Here is a 23702-nt window from a genome sequence, read left to right on the forward strand (position 1 = left end):
CATTTCACCCACGAGCTGCGTTGTCCGTGTTTCGGTGGGGGGGGTCTCTCTTGTCTTCGGCCCCTTGTGGTACAGTCTTCGAAAATGAGAATTAAGCAAAAGTGAGAAGTGTCAAAGCCGCTGATTCCCAAAGACCGAACACCTTAGTTTAGTCTTGTGTCACGTGGTGCAGTTGTAATTAAGGGGAAGTAATCAGACTTGTGAACTGCCCCTGGAAAAACAATAAAAGGTCATTTCTTTAAGGATCATTTTTCGTCTGAAGGAGATGGGACAAATGAAGTACTTTTAAGATGGACAGTTAGTAGACTTTGTAAGCTCACTGGTGCATATATCCATCCAGCTGTTTACTAACCACTTCTTCCAATTCAGTGTCGTGAGCGAGCTGGAGCCCATCACGGCAAGCAACAGGCGCAAGGCAGGGTACGCTTTGGACGGGACGCCAGTCCATCGCAGGGCACACACAGACACAAACACACTCACACCAGGGCCAGTTTTCCCAGAAGCCAATTAATCCACCACTATGTCTCTGGACTGTGGGTGTAAACCGGAGCACCCGGAGTAAACTCATGTGGCCACAGGGAGTCGGATAGCACCCTAGTTCAGGAATTGAACCCGGGGCCCCAGCGCTGTCAGGTAGCAATGCTAACCACTGCTCCACCATGCCTCCTGGCGGATATGTTTCTATCTAAAAATATATGAAATGATTTTCAAATCAGTGCAAGTGATTCACATTTGGTCTGTACAGTACCTACCATTCCATGAATAAATATAGATGAAAGGGAAGGGAGTACACCACATCTGTTTTTACTATTATTTAAAATGCAAATATCTTTCTGCTGCCTTTTTTGCTCTCCTGTTATTGCAGTTGTTAAAAATAAAGTTTTTATGACAAAGTTCTAAAATAATGACAAATCTTATAGACCTCTGTCAGGAACACATTTTTCAGAAGCCCAGACCGCAGCTAATTGGATTTAAACTTCAGGGAGGTACTGTAGGGACCTCAGACTAGTCGAATCCCAGGTTTCAGCTTGGCCTTTCTTTTTCTCTTACTGTGCTTCTTCTGCCTCTCTTCCCAATGTTTCCAGAGGGAAGTTGCAGAAGGCCTCATCCATGTGTAAATATTCTCAGATATCTCAGATTCTCAGAAGTGTATTTCTGTTTCTGCCATTCAGTTTGACCAGGGGGTTTCTTATGTGGTTTATTCATTATTCAAACAAAAGCTTTTTCCAACCAATAAGTTTCTTTTGCGGTATGCACAAATATATATATATAGATATAGCAGATCCTTAAGACAGGAACTATAAGGTGTATAGTATACTGTACATACAGCATACTACAAAAATAAATGCCTGTTTGTCCAATATACTACTGTATGTTAAAACTACCATATGTTTTATTGTGCTTAAGAGTGGTCCTACTCTGTCTGCTAAAATCCCACAGCACTGTTAAATAAGCCCCTCTCAATAGTATGGTTAAGAAGTAAGTTACTATTAAGTCTCCAGTGATTTAATTGGAATTGTTGGTAAGAATGTTTTATTCTGCAATTTCCTTGAAAGCTAACTGAACGGTTTGAAATCCTTATTTGCATTAGAAATTGGCTTCTCAGCAAAAACAAATACTGCTTCTTTGACTTTGCTATGTCCTCGGTTGAGCTTAAAGCCAGTGTGCCAAAGATGCAGTGTGGCTTTTTCTCTTCATTTTTTAAATTTAAAACTAAAATCTCCTTCTGATTTGAGTTCTATTAATACATCCATAAATACATCTGAACATGTCCCAGTGATTTCTGGAAGATTTACACGCAGGCTGGTCTAGAAACCAAGATCATACAGGCATGTCAATCATTTGCACAGTTCAGCCGTTTGGAAACACAAACGCAGCATTTTTCTTTGCCTGCTAAGGCAATAAAAAAAATATCAGCCCTCATTAAATTTAGATTATAGAGTTATCTTTCCAGTTGGTTTGAATGCGGAAATCTGCAGCGTCACTTTTGAGCGAGTCGAGACTGCAGTTCCGAGCACTTTCGCGGTACTTTTGCGCTGAGAACCTTTTCTCCACCAGTTCCTAACGGTTCTTGCTGTGTCCCTTCTTACGAGCTTCTTAACCTGTCACTGTTTGGTAACGTCTTATTTCTTTGCCCTGTTGCTTTCTTTTCTTCTGTGGTTTTTTTTTTGGTTCTGTTGCCTCCCCCACGCCCCCCCCCTCCCCCCGGGACCTCAGATGCGTTTGCCAGCTCTCCTGGGGAAGGCCCCGCGGTGGCCGAGGGGGCCGCCACACCAGCCGCTCCCACTCCTGCGGCTGCAGCTCTCGATGCATGCACTGGATCTGGTGGGTCCCGTCTCGCGAACTCGGTCCCGGCCCAAGTCACGGGGTCGGGCCTTCTGTAGGACCCCTTTTCAGTAGGGTGAGGTGGTTAGCACCGTTTCTCCTTGATCTTGGTAGCTTTAGCTACAAGTGCAGTAAGGCCTTCCATGTCGATAGTACCTCACCATTTTGCATACCTTCTATCCTCCACCAGCCTTCCACCAAACGCTGCCTTCCTCCACCCTATTTATGCTCAATTCTCAGTTTTTTTACAGCTGCCCCACTGGTCTGTTCCTACCCTCTAGCATTCGCCCTGTGGATATTCAGGTCTAACAGGTTTTTTTTTCTTCATTAATGGGATTATTCTCATACTGACCCATTTTTTTTCCCCCAAAGTATGTAGTTATCTTGCCGCTACAAATATGATAATGCATACAAGGTCTTTTTTTTCCCCCTCACTTCTCACCCTGCATACTTTGAAATTTGAAGCAAGTGTGAATCTGTGATATATGGTGATAGGAACTCAAACTGCTTTGTTTAAACCGGCACAAGTGGAGCTATGGTGCGTACAAAGGCATAGAATTGTCTTAGATTGTAAGTAGAGTTAGTTTTTTTCTCTGACATTAACTTTATTCTGCACACAGCCGCTGGCATATACCCTTGGAGTCAAACCGACCTAAAGCTACCTTTATAAGAACAAGTCACTGCTGCTTTTCCTTTGGCTGTTTGAGAAAGCTAGCTTTAGACAGCGCTTGCTTGTTATCAGTATTTGCCCGAGGCTGCAGGACAAATGTTAATGGTGGCCAGCGTTTTATCTTTTTTGTTCATTTTTACTTTCTTTTACTGTACTTTTCTGATCTGTGGATTATTAGTTGCCAACTGGGGTTGAACATAACATCCTCCTCTCCCTTCCTCTCTGATCATATTTCCTGGCCCCCTTCAAGACCCCTTTGCACCATCCGAAGGTAGTGCAGACGTTGCACCAGAACTGGACCTTTTTGCTATGAAGCCAGCTGAGACCAGCGTTCCAGTAGTTACCCCTACATCTAGCACAGCTCCAAGTGCTGTCCCTGCAGCTCCCACTCCTACCACCACTGCTACTTCCACTCCTGCCACCACAGCTGCTCCTCCTGCTCTAGATATCTTTGGTGGTAAAGTTTTAACCTTTTTTTTCTGGTACATTTTTATACCTGCTGAATACCCTCTTTTGTTTTTAGACTCAAGCAGCAACTGTCAAAGAGAAAAAAGTTTGGGAAGTTGAACGTGTGGCAGTGGGTGATTGTTTCTCTTTTGTCTAGTCACCCGAGTTGTGTATCCACAGCCATCTCCCTAACTTTTTTTTATTTTGACTGATACCGCAAGAGTAGCTTATGGAGTTATGCTTCTTCTTACTTGTTCCTGATGTAGTGATTGTTAATTTTCAGCTTTTGAAAAATGTGCTTTAAGGCTTTTTTTTTTTAGAAGTGCTCTGCTTCTTTTGTCTTTGTTTTAATATGCACTAACTTACAATGAATGTGTGTGTGTCCTTGTTTGTAGATTTATTTGATTCTATGCCTGAGCAAAATGCCTCCACAGCTCCCAAACAGGATGCTACACCTAGCATAGACCTATTTGCGACAGGTACAGGATCAAGATGATTTATTTCCTTTGAAGCCTTCCCATCCTTGATGATCAGTTTTCATTCTTTGCCATTCGTTTTCCTTCTCATCTTCGCTGTTTTCGTTGTGAAGTGCAAGTGTTGCATGTACCCGCAGCAAAAACAGATAGCTCTTTTCTTGGTCATTAAAACTTCTGTTTGCTTTCACCTGTTTTCACAATAACTTGGAAGATGCTTTCTCGTCTCCTCCTCGCGTACCTTCTCCTTTGCCTGAGAGCAGCCTGACTGCTGATCTCCTGTCTGGTGAGTTGTCTCGCCATTTTCTGTTCAGCTACACTGCCCTGTGGCTTGTCTTCTTACCAAGTAATTTAAAGTATTCATTAGATAATGAGTTTCTGTCTTCTGTGTTTTTTATTATCAGTATTTCAACTGGTAGAAATTTTTCATTAAAGGAGTGGACAGAAAAAATGGAAACACCTGGGTAAATGTGAAAAAAATATTTGAAAACCAAGGGCTTCCACACAGGTGTGTTAATTAAGCAAAGAAGATCCAAGCCTTCTTAAGATCACGTATGAAAATACTGGATAGGCCTGGTTGTATAATTATGGTTAGCATGACTGCAAGAGGAGACCTTTGTAACCTTGAAATAAGGGTGATTTTTGGGGTGCGTGTGGCAGGACCTTCAGTGACCAGGTAAGCTCAACTTGGACAACATGTGTGGTCAACCAGTGGTTTGATGAGCATGACACGGATGTTTTGCCCATGTCGTGACCTTCTCTGTCACCAGATCTAATCAAGCATTTATGAGATATTCTGGAACAATGCCCAAAACAGCGTTTTGCACCTCCATCAATCTGGTGGGAGTTGGTTGGTGCCACATCCCTTCTGCTTTATTCCTGATTCTAGCACAGTCTGTGCCACATAGCATACAGGCTGTACTGGTCACACATGGTAGCCTGACAGCCTAGTTAGTGACTTTACATTGGTGTTTCCATTTTAGTCTACTACTTCTATGATATCCCAGTTTACTTGAAATTTACTGTGGTGTTTTTATGGTTTCAGTGAATAGGATAAAGTTGTTCTACAAGCTACACGTATTTTTGCATTGCTCTGGATAGAAAAATTAGATTAATTATATTGAAAAAAGAACTGATTATATCCTACTTCTTTCTTCCAATCTTTTACTGTGATTCACACTTCGCTAATATACAACTTACTGCTGTTTTGGATAATATTAGTCTCTATATAGTAATTCGATTTTTGTATCTTTTCCACAGTTTAGTTGAAATATATGTGATTATGTTGCCTTGTTCAAGCCAGACACTGGGGGATGGATGTGTGGTGGTATGGGGTAGGATCTTATTTAACTCAGGAATACCTTTGGTGCTGTTTGATGGGGTTAGGGTTAGGTTTAAGTGATACAATGTAACATAGTGTTCAGTGATACAATGAGGAAGTCTTTGAACCATCATTTATTCTGTTCCTGCAAACCCTGGAAGTCTGGAAGTGTCAGGTTTTCAGCAGGGCAGTTCAAGATTATCCAACTTCAAGAAATGATGTTAAGGCTTTGTTGTGGCCAGCTTTTTCTTCTGTCTTGACCCTACTAGAATATCTTTAGAATCAGCTCATCAGTGCCATTATTGGGGGCAGTTGTGAACAATCTTTAGCAGCTTCACAGAGAGAGCAGGGAAATCCCAAAACAGTCTTTCCAGAGGCTGATCAGGTCTATGCATCAAAACTGCAAGGATACCATACAAACTTCATGTTGTGCTTCTGACAGTGTCACATTTCTTACTAAATATTTACCTGATTCTTTAATTTGTAATTTTGTTCACATTTCCTTTGATTTTGTTTGATGTCTATGTTTAAAATATTTGGTTAGATTCATTAGACCTTAGTCTGTTGTGCATCAGCATAGTACTGCATGTACAGTACAACATTTCATAACTTAACAGCTTTCATTACTAGAAAAGTTAAGTATAAAGATTAATTTTCCATATACAGCATTGTAAGTTGCCGTAGAGCCTGTCGGTTGTTAGGAAATATTGGTAAATAGGCAGAGCCAAGTTAAGATGTCTGCAGTCTTTCTGACATTTTTTTAATGCTCTGCAATTCTTTCTGATAAGCGTGTCTTGTTCCTTTCTTGCCGCCTGCTCCAGTGGACGCATTCTCTGCTCCAACTCCAGCGCCAGCAGCGTCTCCTGCCAAGCCTGATGCTGCAGGTGTGCTCGACCTGTTTGGGGGTGCGTAATACAGAGTCACAGAACTGCTATTCCAGTCTGGTTGCTTTCAGAAAACATCACGAGAAAACTCTTGAAAGTTTAGAAAAGGATGTGTTTTATAAACCACAGGTCAGTTTATGATAGAAGAATTGCTACAGAACAATAATCCTTCTTTTCAAAGAAGTCCTTTAAGTAACTATCTGTCCTTCAGAGTCCTTGCATCCCAATGTTTTAACACCTTTTATTACATTTTGAAAATTAGTGACATTTTTTAAAAAGTAGTACACCAAACAAAAAAAACACATAACTCACACTCCAAGTTCAATAAATCACAAGTTGAGATTTTTTCCGCTGTTAAAAACAGTAAAGAATTGATCTGGAAGATCCCAGGCTGCCAACCCAGTGTATTGGTGGTTCCCAGCAGCATCTGTCTGATTTTTCAGTTCAGGAATGTGACATGCTGTTGTTGCCTGCATTATGATTAATATAACTTGGCATTTATTTTCTGAAGCTGTCAAAATCCATATTTAATTGGTATTTTTATTTGCTTATCATTTCCTTGGTCATTAATAAACTGCACTCCCTGAAAGACGTTCACATATGAAAATATTTTGCTGATCATTTACCTGTTGAAGGTTTGTTTCAGAGCTATGACATGTGTCAATATATCCATGGAATGCAATACGATACACTGCGATGTGTTCTGTCAGAACAAGTAGTGATATTAAAATACGAAGTCTAACTAGCTAAATATTTAGTTATAGTCTAAATATATTAATCTAAAAGTTAATTAGGCCAATTTTAGTTTTAATGTTTAATAAAACCTTCAAAGAGGAGAAGAGGGAAGAAGAAAGTGAAAAGTCCGAAGAATGTTTTAACATTAGAATGTGCTGAAGCTACAGTATAGGTTGATCTTAGTGCAGGCTTTACTAATAAAAAAGCATTTGCCAAAACATACAATTATATATATTGTTGATGTCATTTGAAATTGTCCCATATAGATCACTTTGCTCTGCTCATTAGTAATAAAACAGTCCGATTTCCTTCAGTCTGCAAGTTGATGTATTCAGGGCTTTAGTGTTGACCTCCATGCTGTTTGATCATTCCTATGCAGTGAAAAGATAGAAGGCAGCATCCAGCAGTGTCAGTATTTTTAATGGAAGTACCACTGTGTTGGATGTGAATGTAATTTGGATGTAAATTCAGTTCTAGCAGGTTTCTCCATGCACTCTCTGGATGTACTCTGTATTGAATCCAGAAATTCATTGCCTATCTTTAGGTACAATCATTATTAGATCACATCTAAACATCGCTTTAAATCTTTTTGAAAAAAATTATGATGGTTCTTTGATCACACTTAAGAAATCATCAGGGCTTTGTATCTTATTTTTCCTTAACAATGACTGAACCTATTATGCAGTTACACATTTAAGTAAGATATGTTCAGTGGTAGTTGGGTTGCATGATAAAACGTAGATTTGTTTTTATTTTTGTCTGTGTATTTAATTCTGTTACCTTTGTTGATATTATGTACTCCGGTGGGTACATAGAATGTCTAACAACCTAAAATGTGGTATGTAGGGGAGAAATGTTTAAATATCAAGACAAATAATGCCTGCTTCTTGAAATCTGTTATTTTCTCAGTGTGAGTGTTAGGTTCTCCAGGTTTACTACTGCTGAAGTAGGATGGGATTGCGGAATGTTACTGTTTGGTGTTACATTTGTCCTTTACTGTAACTGGCAATATTCATAACAAACCTGTTTTGTAAAGGCAGTGTTTTCTGAAATTCTCTTGCATTTTTGATTGTCTCAGCTTATTTAAGGGTTTAATGTACTGGGAATAAAGGGAAATACATCATCTATAACTGCAGCAGTTTCAACAAAGGTATGACAGTGTTTTTGTAGCAAGTGCACTGACATATTGAAAAGCTATCAACTCCAGGTGGGGTTCTGTAGTGACCAGATGTTCATGCCTGGATCATCTCAATGGGACTTCCCCATTGATTACTCTGCTGTACACAACAATTAGCATATCTCTCTGCACATCTGCATCATACTGTACTTACTGATGTCCATTAGGGTGATATTTATACAAGCCCTTGATCAGCACTTTGCTCCAGTGCAGGTAGCTTTTCCTGTATTGCTCCAGCCTACCAATGGCATGTAGGTCTTGTTTTCTTGAATAGATATGCCCATTTTGGTCCCTTTCTATGATTATGATTTTCACCAGACTAATGAGGTGATTTAGTACTTACAGTACAGTATGCAACAAAGTGTAGCCATAATGAGTCATAAAATCTTAATGAAAATGACTCGAAAAACAAAATACACATACATCTTATTTTTATAAAAAACATTTTTATAAGAAAAATGAATTTCATATGGCGGTTAATATAGTAGATGGACTGGAAAGACATTTAATAAACCTTTCACATCGTGGTCAGGAGTGAAAAGCGTGTGATGACCAATGGTTAGTCAGTCTAACAAAAGTGATCAACTGCTTCAGCACAGCCGTGCAGCATTCATTGTCATATTGTCATATTTTCAAACAAAATGCATGCATGTTGTGCTTGATTATTTCAGCCAACCTCTCCAAATTTTACATAGTATTATTTTGTTTCAATTTAATGAAGATGATAGGGCTTTTTTGATCATAGTTTAATATTGGGCAGATTTTTTTTTATATTATACATATATTGTTTTAGTTTTAGTAATTTGTTTCTGTTTTTGTGCCGTGTAAACTCCAGTATTCCCCCAAAACGTTACCAATCCGGCTGTGACTAATTGTGGAATCTGCAGTAATGTAGTGAAAATGGAGACAGCATTTTGTTTTTCACACAAGTGTGCCACTACCCAGAGACAAAAAACACAAGGTCTTTTTTATTCACGTAGTAGATACAGAAGTCAGATTGGAGTGCTGCCCACAGCCCCCTCTGGTTTGCCTGTCTTGCCTGTTGAACGTTTCTTCAATGAAAAGTGTACGTCTGATCTGAATACTTTTTTGCCCTCATGCTTCGATTTGGATTACCTGGTAGATGCTTTTGGAAGCTCTGCTGCCGAGTCTCAGCCCTCTGCCCAGGCTGCTCCCAGTGGCCCATCATCGGCTGACCTGCTGTCTGGTAAGCTATCTGTGTATCCCTGCTGTGTAAGGTTCCCAGTGCAAACGCATCAGTGAGCCAGTGTTTAAAATGGAAGAAATGTACGTCAGGAAATAAACCGCAAGCTGTTTATTTCTAATGTAATATAAGGGCAATGTGCCATTGTTCTATCCTTCAGCCAACCGTTTCTGGCAAACTACAGTATTTTTTTTGTCACCTCCTGAAAAGGAATTGGGGTTAATCGCTTCTTAAATGGAATTATGCAGTAAGAAATGTATTTTATTTAGTCCAACTGGCTGTTCTGTTGGTTTTTTTTAAAGTTGAAGTTTGTTTTGAAGTTGATATATTCCTGTAGGAGAGCTCGCACTATTCCTTTGGCATATTTACCATATTCATGTTGTTTTCTTGGTCAGGTTTTATCAATGGCAAATGTTTTAGTTTTGTATGTTCATACTGTTCCTCCAACCTCAGTTGCCAGTGTGAGTCATTTTTTATAGAAATTGTGCAGCTGCTCGTTTTGTCAGATTCTTAAAAAGGTGCTTTCTGCCAAGGCCCTCGTTGTCGGGTGTGTGTTTGAGCTGGCGCGATCTGAGACGTCTTCTGCAGGTTTAGGGAGCGGGTTCATGGCCCCCAGCCCTGCAGGAGCAGCTCCAGCGGCAGCGGTCTCGGCTCCAGCCCAGAACAACCTCTTGCAGACCAACTTTGACGCGGCTTTTGGCTCAACACCAGCAGCACCCTCCGGTAGCTCTTTTGATGCTTCAGGTAGGTGATGGTCCCTGTGTATGCTCTTAATTTGAGAGTGGACCAAATGTTTCCACTTTTTCAAGAAAAAAACCACCCCCCTGGAGTCCTGTGAACAGTGCTGTGGTTGTTTGAGTTAAGATGGCTAATAGTCTTCACAGTATCACCCAGTTGCTGACTGGTAATTGAACTGGTAAACTAGCTGAATGTCATGCTATATTGCTCCTTGTTCTTAGGTTCTAGCAGCTCACTATAATGAATTACCTGTTTGATGTGAAAGAAGCTGAATTGATGGCATCGAGACTGAATTTGTCGAGTTGCAGTCCAAAGTTTTCAGCTTTGATGACTTCCCGTCAGAACTAATAGCCCTTGTACTTTCCATTTAGTTAATTTATAAAGAATAGTTTAAGGATCCGAAAATATTTTCTGTTTGAATTATTTTTTTCCACACAAAAAAATAACACTGCCCTCCAAATGGAGAAACATGCACATCATTTGGGAATTAATGGAGTTTAACTTCATTCTCGGAGTTAAATGTAAAGAAGGGGAACAAAGAAACATTATCAGTTACTTTTCAATGTGGAATTAACCTCTGCTTGTTCCTATTCTGCGCGTTCGCTGACACAGCTCTCCACTCGCATATTCATATCAATTCGTCCTCCAAGTGCTTCACAAAGTGTTTGACTTTATAAGTGAAAAGTGAATGTCTGAAAAAAAACATACATACAATATATAAAACAGCACACACTGTATATGGATTCTTCCTTAACAATTCAGAATGATTGAAAATGAAGGTCTGCAGCAACACAATATATGTGGTGTGTGATCATACCAAACACAACTCCACACACACTACACACAGTAGTTTGGAAAGAAAAATGAAAACAAGAAACAAAATCATATACTACAAACAGCACTGATCTCCTAAATCATTTTTTTTTTTCTGAATCCAGTCAGTATTTGGCCCAATCTCTAAACTTACAGAGTTAAGGATACAGCTTCTGTCTAATGAATTCCTGCTGTATAATTGTGATGGAAACATGCAACAAGGGGCATTTCACTGTGATCTGGTGACATAAAAGTCCTTTTTTAAAATCAAAATTCGAAAACCTGCCTAAAAGCCATTGGGGTTTTTTCTAGTGTTCCGAAGGAAAATATAAATATGGACTACATTAATCTTATATACATGTGGTTTAGCTTTAAAGCACCTTTTAATTCATTATTTTAAATTAAATAATACCAGAATATCACGTAATGGCAAGGTATTTTCAGGAGAACTTTTACTGGTAACAGAGTGGACCCTTGGTGTGCATGAAAAGAAACACTGTACTGTATATGGACTAAGCTGCCTGCCTCCCTGTTTGTTTCAAGCTTCTTTCCCACCTTGCATAACAAATGCTTGTATGTTGCTCAGATTGTGTAATGTGTGGTTTTCAACTGGTACTGCTTCAGGCTTAATTCTTCAACACTGCCTTTTCTTTCTTCCATTCGCACTCTTTCTCTCTCTCTGCTGGGTCATTGCTTGCTTCCAATGTATGATTGGTGAGTCTTAGCCTTTACACAGCATAATATGAATTGTGCACTGTAGTCTGTGCTCCTCTACTACTGAACATTGGGGACTCCAATCTGGGATTGTTAAATCAATCTAAGCCTTGCGTATGCCAGCATGATTTTCATTTGTTCATTTGTTTTTATTTATAGGAATGTTGAAGAAAAATGATGTTTAAATCAAATACATGTGATTTTTTTGTCAAAAGGTTAATTTATAAATTCTTCTGTTTCATTATTTAAGATAGACTAAGGTTATGCTGCTTCTTGGTGGAGGGATATTGAATTATAACAAGTCTTAGGAAATGCTACATTTTCATTATTCAGACATTTCCTGTTAAAGTAATTCAATATGCATGTGCAACGTGATTAAGTTTTTCTGGATTAAAGAAGCTACAGTTGGGAAATATGAAGTGAAAAGTGCAGTGGAGTTAGTTTGATGTGTGAAAGATATTTATCTGCCTAAGTCTGGCATATTCTTATGTAGTGAGCTGGTCTGAGTGCTCCTACTGAAATTCATGTTAATTGCTGACTCTTTTTTCGCACCCTTTCTGAGCCGGGTTAGAAGCGTGCCGCGGTGCTGTTTGATCTCTGTTGCTCGCCGAGTCATTGCAGCGCTAATCCTTGTGTTTCCACCCTGAAGTTTTTGATGGATTAGGGGACCTCCTGATGCCGACCATGACGCCCCAGGGCCAGGTTTCCATGGGTACCCCCATGGGGGGAGCGCAGTCAAGTAAAGTCCTCGGTGGAGACCTGGATTCTTCCTTGGCAAATCTTGTTGGAAGTACGTATTAACATAGCAAGTGTCTGAGACTGTGTAGGCATCTAGTTACAGTATTTATTTTATTGGGACAGTGCAGTTTGTTAATTGGGCTGCAGGCATGTATTCAAAGAGCACATACTGAACAACAGCACTGGCATTGTTTATTAAGCAAGTAAATAATTTTTGCATTTTGTGGCATGTAAGGTTATATAGATTATTCTGGTGGAGTGATATCCAGGAAATGTACAGTACATGTACTGCTTACAGTAGGGTCTCAACATCAGGAATTGCCAAATTTGCATATAACCAAGTCCACCCCTAGCCTGTACCATGATGTGCTAACACTATATAGTATGTGCAGTAGGTCTAAAAAACATAAATATAATAATATAATATTGGTCAATTTGAAGAAACAACATTAGCCACAAACTTAATGTAATCAGCTAAAATACACAACATGGATCCCTCCTCTGTGTCCAGCGGATGCCTGCACTTTCTCTCTGCCTCTGTGATTCTCATGCCCTACTGTAATTAAAACAACAATATAACTGTCAATGAGCCTGTGGAGTCATCTCCAGCCTGTTATTCCCTGCGCTACAGACACAGAACCAGGAGTTTTCATTAAAGTACAAAAACAAGACCAGGCTGAGATGTGGATAGTGGGTATTGACTATTTAGGTAGTGGGCTGGGAAAGGCTCACTCACGAGCAAGATTTGTCTCGCAATCCTACTCTGATGTGTGGCTAATTTGAAAATTGGACTTAACAAACTTAAGCTGGCTTTCATCCCTCTCTTGCTCTTCTTTCTTACAAGACCCCATTGGCCAGATCAAATCGCAAATAAGCTAATTTATCAAAATTAAAATACAGATGTTGAGACCCTACTGTACTGTGTACAATATTCATAAAAAATATTTTGCTGCTGTCTCTTTTAGCCATTCTTATAATTGGAGGTATTGAAGAACTGGATATGTACAGTTAAACTCCTGTCATGACAGTAAACAGTAACGTAATGCTTCTTTCTTGAATTGAAACTTAGTGTAGTATCCCAGTGTTTGACTTTTGGGGCAGTTCAGCCCACTTTTTGATTTTGACAGAATATTTATGATTTCAGAGACTAAAGTAGGTCAAGCCCTTGGGCATTTCCTTCTATAAACCTTCTATAGAATAGAATAATACATAATTTTATCTCATATTTAATTCACTGTAAAGATAACACAACAACCTGACTGTTAGGAATTTGTTCAGAAAAGAGCTGCTGCTGTCAGTTTACATTTCTTATTTTTACAGATCTTGGAATTTCTGGGACACAAAAGAAGTAAGTCTTTTTTTTACAAAAGACAATGTATTTAGTTATTCTGCACATTTCACGTTTGTTTTATTTATTTTATTTTCTATTTACTGTGCGCCCTTACATACATACTATACTGTATGTATTTTCCATTTTACTTTTTTCTGGTAGCTCTGCGACTTTTGTGAAGATATTTGCCCTTTTGAATTTTGAGACTTCTTTACAACTAGATTACATCTATACAAAGTTTTTTTTAATCAAATTACTCACATGACAACCTTCGCATTAAAGCAGTCTTTATATGCAATTTCGTCCACTTCTTCCCTTTTTCTAGAAATAAAGGAAGCTCAGTCATTCACTAACATTTTAATGACTCTTTGTCGTGTCTGCAACTCTGCTCCATGACCTGTTAGAGAAGCAGTTACAAACATATTCAGACCTTTTAATGTTGAGTCAAACTGTAGAGGATCGTACGTGCAGGAGCACAATCATCTCACCCAGGGTGTGTCACAGCAACAATGTGTTTGACTAAGAAGTTATTGAAAATGGATGTAGGGATGGAACACATGAGAAGGTACTCTTCTTAATTCAGTTCAGGATTTGTTATCCCCATTTGTTTTATGGCAGAGTCCAACACAACAATACAACAAAAACAGACAAATGTCATCAACAATAAATACAGTACATCAGTGTTTCAGGCGATATTATTACATTGTTTGAAGGTGAGATTTCCTGGGTCTGTTACCACTATACCTGTGGGCACAGGAGCATCTCCCAGATGGGAATAGTGTAAATTTACAATGGAGGGGGTGAGACACACTCCATGATGCATTTAGCCTCTTTAATACCCTCTGTTTGTAGAGGGCATGTAGATCTGCTTTCTCCCAGTGACTTCGTTGCTTATCTTCACTCATTTTTTCACCTAAATACAAGTAGGGCAATATGTTAAAACACTTTCAGTTAATGATGTGTAGAAAAATATGATTGAGAAAAAAGCCTCCATTGCCCTTTTTTGTAAATGGTGTCTGTGAGCACTTCTACAGTCTGACTGTCAATTGCAGTAGGTTGGAGGGGTAATGCATTTTATCCTAAAATCATCTGTCATTTAATTAAAAACATTTAATATCAAATAGAATTCATCAGGCCATTTAGTACAAATCATTTAGGATGGGGCCATGGTGTTTTCCTGGGTTTTTTAATATCTGAGCTTCAGCACTGTGTGCATTTAAAACTATTAAATATGTGGTCTTCCCTACAGAGATCTTCAGTGGAATTCAGGTGAAAGGAAACTGACAGGAGGAGCAAACTGGCAACCTAAAGTAGCACCAGCAACCTGGGGTGCACCTGGGGCTCAGATGGTAAGAGCTTGTTGTATGTACTGTAGGTTTCTCATTACTCAAATTCCCATGTGTATGCTCCTGTAGTCAGTACACTTGGACTGATCAAGTTAGACTCATGCTTACTACATTTTTCTTTGCAATTTCAGTCATGTGAAGTGCTGTGTTTCTCTTCTCTGTTTGAGCTGTAAAGTACAGCTCGTAATGGATACCATTAATCTATGGAATATTCCAAAGGAATATAAATTGCTAATAATTTGTTGAGTTCAGTATTAACCAAGTATTTTGAACTCCATAGGAGAATGGATTTCTAGTCCAATCTGGTTAAATCAAGACATTTGTCAAGATGTCTATTTGTAGTATTAGTATCCACCTGATACTTTAACCATCCAGGTTTCCCTATTACTTGCAAATTGGAAAAGATATGTTTGTTAATAACTAAATATCTATTTCTCCCATCAGAAGTGTTGGTTCTTCTCTTGTTATGTAAGTCAGTTATTTTTTCTCCTGGAAGATATCTGTGGCCTACTAACCAAATCCATAGCTCTGCAATAAAATGACACTGCTGTAACAGGAAAAAAGAACTAAATAATGTGGGTGGCGTTTTGTATTCATTCTTCTAGTTATATTCACCAAAAATGCTATCTTGCAAGCAAGCTTTCAAAATCATTTATGTCATTTAGACTTGCATAACGCATTTCCTGCATCTCTTGGTGTAAATTTGTAGTTTGATCTCATACTTACCAAAGAATGGAAAAATCGTTTATATTTTTGTGCTGTGCTTATTTGCCTGATAAGAATCATACTTCTTATGTCTTTGAAGCTTTTCCCTGTTGTTCTCTAATGCATCTCAGCCTTTTCAGCTTCCTGAACATTAAAGCTGTATGTACGCATTTGTTTGGTAGCATCATCTAGGACATACTTAAAATTGCTAGCTGTTTAAGATTCTGTAACGGGGCAGCCGAATGGAGATTGTAGAAACAAGGGGGGACTGCCAGAGGGCATGATGGAACACTCCCAAAACAGGAGAATTCAATATTTTCACCGGGAAGTCAAGACATTGGCTGTACCTATGAGCACTGTGGCCATATAAAAAGACATTCAGAATACAGGGGTTGTCTGTTCAGGCCCTCACAGTCTTCCTGGCAGTGAGACACGAAATCTCAGGGTGAGATCAGTTGCAATGCTTTAGAAAAGGTTTGAAAACTTACAGTTTAAACTGGATATATTTTGATTAACAGCTTCGGTCATAGCCCGCTGGTAAGAATAATGACGGTTTTGGGTGGAGCAGCTGAATGGGCTCAACCAAGTCCGTAGATTTCCATGTTGAATATCTATTAAAGGGCAGCTAGGAGTGCCTTCATTTGGACTAGCATCACAGTTTTATGTGTAGATTTCCCCTGCTATTCTATCAACTGTTACAGATTCCAGTTTAAAGCACATACAGTACGAACGGACACTGCAGTGTAGAATAGCATGCAATGAGTCTCACTGAAACACTTGAATGTGGTAAATGTAAAATGTGTAAAAGCCTTATGCTTTTGTATACAGTATCTTCTTGTTTGTTACAAGATAAATATAATTTTATTCTGCTTTGGCCATTTTTGACCACTGCTTCTGAGGGTTCACTAAAGGGCTAGGCATTGGGTTCAGGTGTATCTAAATTCTCTCTCACTTATAATTTTCCCCTGATTTTTTGACAAGGCATAGAGGCAAACTGAGCTGTATTTCTGATCTTAAACTAAACTTCAAGCTCTTTATTTTCAGGATTGAGATATCAGAATCCACATACAAAGGTAAAGCATGCTTTGGCAACAGACTCACTTAGACCTTCCTAATATGAGAAGCAGAGAAACTTTGGAAGTGTAGACTAGTAGCGTGCACCCAGTCAGGCCAGTCAAGTCAGCTCGTGTCAGGTTTAAGCAACATCTGTTGAGAAACATTGCTCAAACACAACCTACATATACTGAAAAACTTGCCCGACGTGAGCCTTGTTCTGCCCTCACCCTCCAGCCCAGCCCCTCTCCTGGGACCGGGCCCCCCGTGGGTGGTGTGCCCCCTGTTGGAGCAGTACCACCAATGGGCGCTGTCCCTCCACAGCCTGGGTTCGGGATGGTAAGAGATCCGACTCCTTTTTTCCTAAATCATCTCTGGAAATGAATGCAGAAATCCCAAGAGGAGACGTGCACAATTATTCTCCTTTCTTTACGTTGTTCAGCCACCTGCTCCCGGGGCTGGTGCTCCAATGATGCCCCAGTCGTCTATGATGTACCCCCAGTCCATGATGAGGCCGGCATTCGGGGGAACCGGCGCACCAGTAAGATGCTCTTTGCTTCCGTTCTGTTTATCATGAACTGTTATGCTATGGCAGTAAGATGGAAAAAGCCGCGTCTGCTGAACAGGCTGAGGAATCCAGGGGCTTGATGCCAGTGAGGGCACAAGGACATACTACAGCTAGTGGAGACAGCCGAACAGGATGTATTATTTGCTCTAGCAAGACAAACATTATGTATAGAAATAAAAAAAGAGATTTTGATCCTAAGATAAGGAAAGTCAGTTTTCTATCACATTTTGTTATGGTATTATTTATGACTTTCAATGGTTTAAGCTGAAATGTATTTAATGAGAAAGCCACATGTGGTTGGTAATTACATCATATCAGAAGTGGTGATTGAAGCCAAACCATGTAAAATGTCCATATCGAATGCATTCATCTCTGCCAGGAAATTAATACTGGACATGTGCACACTGTGATATTTTTTAGTATCTGACTGCAGTCTTTGCTTTGTGTTTCTTTTTTCCTTGGTTCTGTTTCTGCTAGCTCTCCCCAAGCCCTACACCTGCAACTCAGAGTCCCAAAAAACCTCCCACGAAGGACCCACTTGCAGATCTAAATATCAAGGACTTCCTATAAGCCTATAAGGTACTTTCTAGAGCTACTGTATGTGTCCTGGCAGTGCCATTGCGTGTGTTGTGTGCAGAACTTTACTAAGAAAAATTGTAAAATATTCATAGGGTGAAAATGTCCAATAAACAATATGCAACACTTACTTTTGTAATACAAAAACAATTTATGGTATTTAGAAATGATCAAATATTTCTGTAAACAAGATCAACAGAAACACAAGTTCACTTCAGTATTTCTTACAAGTAGATAGAATGCATTGAATTATTTTTTTATTATAAAATATTTTTTATAATAATTTAGCATTTATATTTATTTTTATCAGTATAATATATAATAAAATACAATTTATATGATTTAAAAAACATTTTTTGCGGATATACATTTCAGCATGATTGGCCCCACAATAAGAGCTGTGAAATGGAGACCCTACTGTTGATTTAAGTGTCAAGAGAGTACAGAAATAAACTGCACAACATTGGAAAATATGTATATTGTTACAAATATATAGTGCTGTGTGTGATTATGTGATAGCAGTGTACTAGTTGTCAAGAATTATGATGTGTCTATATCGTGTCTTTATTTCTAATCATTTTCATCCATTCTTAGCTGCCACATTAGCCCTGAACATCTGACTGACAGACACCATGCTTAAAACGTGTATCAGCTTCAGTTAAATTGCATCTAGGGTATGATACAAAATCGCAAAACACCTTAGGCGTGGGCGTAGCATTTCTGAATATCAAACACAATGTAACTCTGGGAATGAGTCAGTAATGCTTGCAAATAAACCATTATTAAGATTTACTCCTGAGTCACTGAAACATACCTGCTGTAGTCCAGATGCATTTTAATTCAGCGACAGTGGGCGTACAGTAATGTAAGTGTGCATACAAACTCTCTGCTCAGATGGTTTCAGTTGTAGGTGTACATTAGTGTAATTATGAGGATTTTAAGCAAAGGATTAAGTTGGCAGTTTATGAATGTCAGTGTTAACCGTTTGTCTCGACAGGTATTCAACAGGGCCAAATGGGCTTTTTTTTGGCAATTATTGTTTAGTTTCCATTTTTCTTCTTTCTTTTTTAGTCACCATTATGATTTTATTTACCGGCTGTTGCGCATGTTAAGGAGTCCTGACATTACTTCTAAAAACAATGAGCTCTCCCCCACCCCCCCACATGAAGTATTCCTGCCATGTTCTGCACTGTGGCTAATGCAAACTTTCATGTCTCTCCCCAGCTGCTGTTTTCTGGACTCCGTGAAAGTGTCAGCTTGGTGTCTGTAATCAATCGTTGATACCTGGAAGCTCCTAGCTAGCCACCAATACAAAATTCCATTCAGACCTTTTCTCCTAACTGTAAAATGTTGTAGCACAACTGTGAAAGTGAACCATAGAAATGTGTGCTTATCTTGATGTATTCCCTTACCTAAAGAAATGTGTATTTTAATCCTTCCTTTTTAAGTGTTTGCGAATTTGAACGATGGATGTATGTTACCGATGCCTTCTCGTGCTTCTCTGTACCTCTCACAAGGTTGCAGGTATGCAGCTGATACGTCGTGAGCCATTTGGAGAAATGTGTATGTGTATTTTGGAAGGTTTTCAGTGTATATAGGTTCACCGGCAAGTCCAAGGATTTTCTTTCTATCCTGTATATCTGTTAAGAGCGTATAGTTGTGAATCTGGTATCAAGCTGTATAAAAATGTGACCATACCCGTTAGCTCCTGTCCTTAATCTAACTTATTTGAGAAACGTTATATATAATTCTATTTTATCTGCAGGCTTCTGAAACCCAGAGCACCTCCTGTGTTTTTTTTGATTGTTTATTTTTTTCGGTATATTGTGTTTCATGCTAAGAATTATTTCTAATTCAAAGCATTGCTTTATGGAAGTTGGCAAACTACCATATCTATTTCAGGATATTTTATCTACAGATTACATATTTATCTTTATTCTTATGTTTGAAAAAATGTATTATATTTTCGTTATTTCCATAGATTTGGGGAATCTATGCATTCCCTGCATTAAGTATGAGGCAGTGTTTAATCAAACTCTTTATGTCAAAGGGCCACGCTCTCCTGGCATCCTGTGAAATTAATGATCTCATCCCCTGACTCCCACACAAAAGAGGATCATTAGGTTACAGAGTAATGTTTGTCTTGGAATAAGCACTTCCTACAGCAGTGAACAATTGTGTTTGAATTTCATAGTTGCTAATGTTTTATCATCACCAAATGGGGGTGCGTAGTGTTATTTTTGTATTACCTATAAAAAATAGGGTTTGTTACTTTGCCTCCATGAAAGCATCCCCTGTACCCTACCTGTTAATGTGTGTTTTCTGTTGCTTCAGTGTTTACTTTTCCTCCTGGTGACAGTGGTGGTAGCACTGATGAAAGTCGTCATGCATACAGATTTCAGAAGGAGATCACTGTTGATCAGTGTTACTTTGTCTTTTAGGCTTGGCAGCTCTTTAGAAGCAGTGGAATCTGTCTGACTGTAGCTCCTGTACACTCTCGGAATTAAATGGGTAATCTGTGTATTGTACCATTCCAAGTGACTGTATCGACAATTGTTGTGAGAACAATGGATAAAAAAGCAAAATCTTTTAATTTTGTTTAAAATGGCTTTTGTTTGATTTTGATTAATAACCCCAGTGCATGTATGCCCTTTGAGATGCAATAAATTTATTGAACTTAAAGAACATTAGTCTGCTTTTACTTTGTTCATTTGAAAAACAATACCCAAAAGTCAGCATCATAAAGCACAATGGTTTAAAGAAACCTAAATACTTATCCCACTCAATTTTAGTTTTCTTATAAAAATACTGCATGGGCATGGTTTAGTGAGTTACTTCTCATGTTTCCTTTTTTGGTACATAGGAGTACAAGCTTTATTGCCAAAGATCTTCTACAACCATAAAATATTCCATTAACCTAAAAAGCAGTCTCTTTGTGAGCAGTGGAGTTCTTTAATTAGGCACACCATTCTTTTGACATGAAAGTTGGCTCGCTTTTTTAATTGAATGAGAAATTACTGTTTGAAATTCACATTCATGTAATGTAAGCTGCTCACCTACAGTATTTTGTCTTGTAGTTCAACATAATTACCCTTTCACTGTTACCCTTTCAAGATGTCTTTGCCTCAGAGTTTCATGCCGTCGTCACACAATATTGCTCACGAAAGTTTAGCTGTCTTGATCACTGAAATGCCTTACAAAAACACCCCAATAATGTCACTCTTTCAAAATCACTGAATTCTCCTCTTGTAGCTAGCCACAGTTAAAGGCAGCGAGACCTTTCAAGCAGTTTTAGATGTGACCCTAAGCATGCTGGGATGTTATCTGCAAAATAAAAGTATAAGTCACACCTTCATTTGCCCTGGTGATTCAATTTTGTTATCTGGTACTTGTACACAAAAAAGACAAGATTTACACTAAACCACCATCATAACAGTATTGGCTTATTGTAATGTTTGTGGATTCTGGCAATAATGTTAAGAGCTTATCCACAAGACAGTCTTCTTGATAGCCCAAACTTTATTACATGTGAACATATCATTTTCATAAGAAATTGAAACCTCTTTAATCAAGTAGTCAGTCACATTAGGTAATGATAATCTGCTGTGATTATGTACTGAGGTTTTTTGGCTCCTGCCAGTGTCCAGACAATGATCTGCACAATCTGTGTACGTCTAATATGAGAGACAACACAGTTTCATTCAGACACTATATCCATCCATTATCAGAAAGGAATTTCTTCTCAGTTATGGTCACAACAACCCTGAGCCTGACCCGGATTTTTAGATAGTCCATAATTATAGGGACAAGAAACAATTCAGAGACCCATTATTGCCCTAGCTAGGATATCTTTAAAAGATGAGAGGAAATTGAAGCACCCAGAGAAAACATATACAGAAACTGGGTGAACATGCAACATCACACAGAAAGTTCTGAAAGTTATAAAATGTAACTTTATTTAAAGTAGATTTTGGAAAAAATAGTTTGGTGCAATAGGTTCAGAATACATTTTTTTTAGCTGTGCCTTGAAACAATAAAATAACATTGAGTAGGCACATGAAGTGCAACTAAATTGAGTATACTGCAGTACTGTAGATGCCTGTAACTCTTCTTGAAGTACAATATACGAGGTTGTCCACATTTCAGAAAAGTGACTTTTAAATATCTTTCTTCAAATAATTAAATACAAAACAAAATCATATTGCTCTTTAAATTAAGTATCAAATGAACAAAAGTGTTCAGTATGAGCAAGGTTTTAAAAATATTCACTTAAAATGTATTTTGTTCATTTGCAATACAGCAAAATGTGACGTCATTGAAAGGGGGTGAATAAGTTTGCCAAGAAATTCTGGCCTTAGGCTAAATTGGTGGCAAACCTGTTTTTTCCACTATAGTACTTTTGCAGCACATACTGTACATGTGGTGGAGGATGCTATTCTTAAATGTAGCCAGTAAAGAACTGGAACTACAATAATCGGTGTTCACAATAACTGCTGTTCTAGACACATTCATTAGAGATCAAGCATTAAAAATGCAAAGTATTGAATTAATTTATGAAGCACAAATAAGCTCGAGATCTAGCCATTTTCTAACCACTTCATCCAAATTAGGGTCATGGGGAAGCCGGAGCCTATCCCAACAAGCAACAGACACAAGGCGGGATACATCCCAGATATAATGCCAGTCTATCACCGGACAGACACACACACTCCCACCAGGACCAGTTTTCCCAGAAGCCAATTAACCTACTGTACCAGAATGTCTTTGGACTGTGGGAGGAAACCGGAGTACCAGGAGGAAAAACACGTAAACACGAGGAGAACATACAAACAGATAACACAGATAACACCCCAGGTCTAGAACTGAACCCAGGGCCCCTGTGCTGTGAGGTATGAAAATTAACCATTCTGTCCAGTGTTACTCACATGTTTGAATTGTTTAAATGACTGGAACATGACAATTAGCTATCAGAACTCAAGAGATCAAGTAGGGTTGTTTTTGGTCTTTCTCTCATCCTTATGTGACACACTGCATACAGTATGAATATTTGTTAAGAAAAGACACAGACCACTGTGGTGCTGCTTCACTTCATCTTCATGCTTTGCTTATAGCCAGCAGCCATATCACCCTGCAACTCACAACTGGCAACCCACTGAAGCTAAGCAGGTGTGAGCCTGGTCAGTACCTGGATGGGAGACCTCCTGGGAAAAACTAAGGTTGCTGCTTAGTGGAAGAGGTGTTAGTGGGGCCAGCAGGGGGCGCTCACCCTGCGGCTCATGTGGTTCCTAATGCCCCAGTGTAGTGACGGGGACACTATACTGTGAACAGGGGCCATCCTTCGGATGATACTTAAAACTGAGGTCCTGACTGTCTGTGGTCATTAAAAATCCCAGGGCATTTCTCAAAAAGAGTAGGGGTATAACCCCGGCATCCTGGCCAAATTTCCCATCAGCCTTTATCAACAATGGCCTCCTAACAATCCCCCTCTATGAATTGGCTTCATTACTCTGGTGTGTGGTGAGTGTTCTGGCACACTATGGCTGCCGTCGCATCATCCAGGTGGATGCTGCACATTGGTGGTGGTGGTGGAGGGGAGTCCCCATTACCTGTAAAGCGCTTTGAGTGGAGTGTCCAGAAAAGCGCTATATAAGTGTAAGCAATTATTATTATCTGTACCCTGGCTGCTGCATCAGCAATGTTATGTGATGGTGGTACAGTATGCACTAATGTATCTGTCAACCCAAATCACTCCACAAGTGGCTTAAGAAATAGCCAAGCTAAGTGATAGCTAATAGCTAAGTGAAATATTTTGGAATGCTTTCTGCATTGGGATTTAGTAGTTTGGATGTCATCCTACATAAGCTGTGCAATTGCCAAGTTGTTGA

The 23702-nt window shown here is 39.0% G+C and overlaps 1 protein-coding gene across 1 annotated transcript in view; it reads left to right on the forward strand.

Annotated features, from left to right (window-relative positions):
- The window catches only part of snap91a (synaptosome associated protein 91a), an 82195-nt gene extending 61693 nt beyond the window's left edge, over positions 1-20502 (forward strand). Inside the window, 15 exon segments of the mRNA XM_069178598.1 lie at positions 2218-2325; positions 3246-3452; positions 3838-3921; positions 4130-4201; positions 6058-6141; positions 9156-9239; positions 9825-9980; positions 12166-12291; positions 13560-13587; positions 14819-14918; positions 15360-15383; positions 16911-17012; positions 17116-17214; positions 17719-17820; positions 19042-20502. Of these exon segments, the coding sequence (XP_069034699.1) occupies positions 2218-2325; positions 3246-3452; positions 3838-3921; positions 4130-4201; positions 6058-6141; positions 9156-9239; positions 9825-9980; positions 12166-12291; positions 13560-13587; positions 14819-14918; positions 15360-15383; positions 16911-17012; positions 17116-17214; positions 17719-17811 (1367 nt within the window). The 3' untranslated portion in view covers positions 17812-17820; positions 19042-20502.
- Positions 20503-23702: the final 3200 nt, after the last annotated feature.

The sequence above is a fragment of the Lepisosteus oculatus genome, chromosome 2 (assembly GCF_040954835.1).
Source record: "Lepisosteus oculatus isolate fLepOcu1 chromosome 2, fLepOcu1.hap2, whole genome shotgun sequence".
Classification (NCBI taxonomy): Eukaryota; Metazoa; Chordata; class Actinopteri; order Semionotiformes; family Lepisosteidae; genus Lepisosteus; species Lepisosteus oculatus.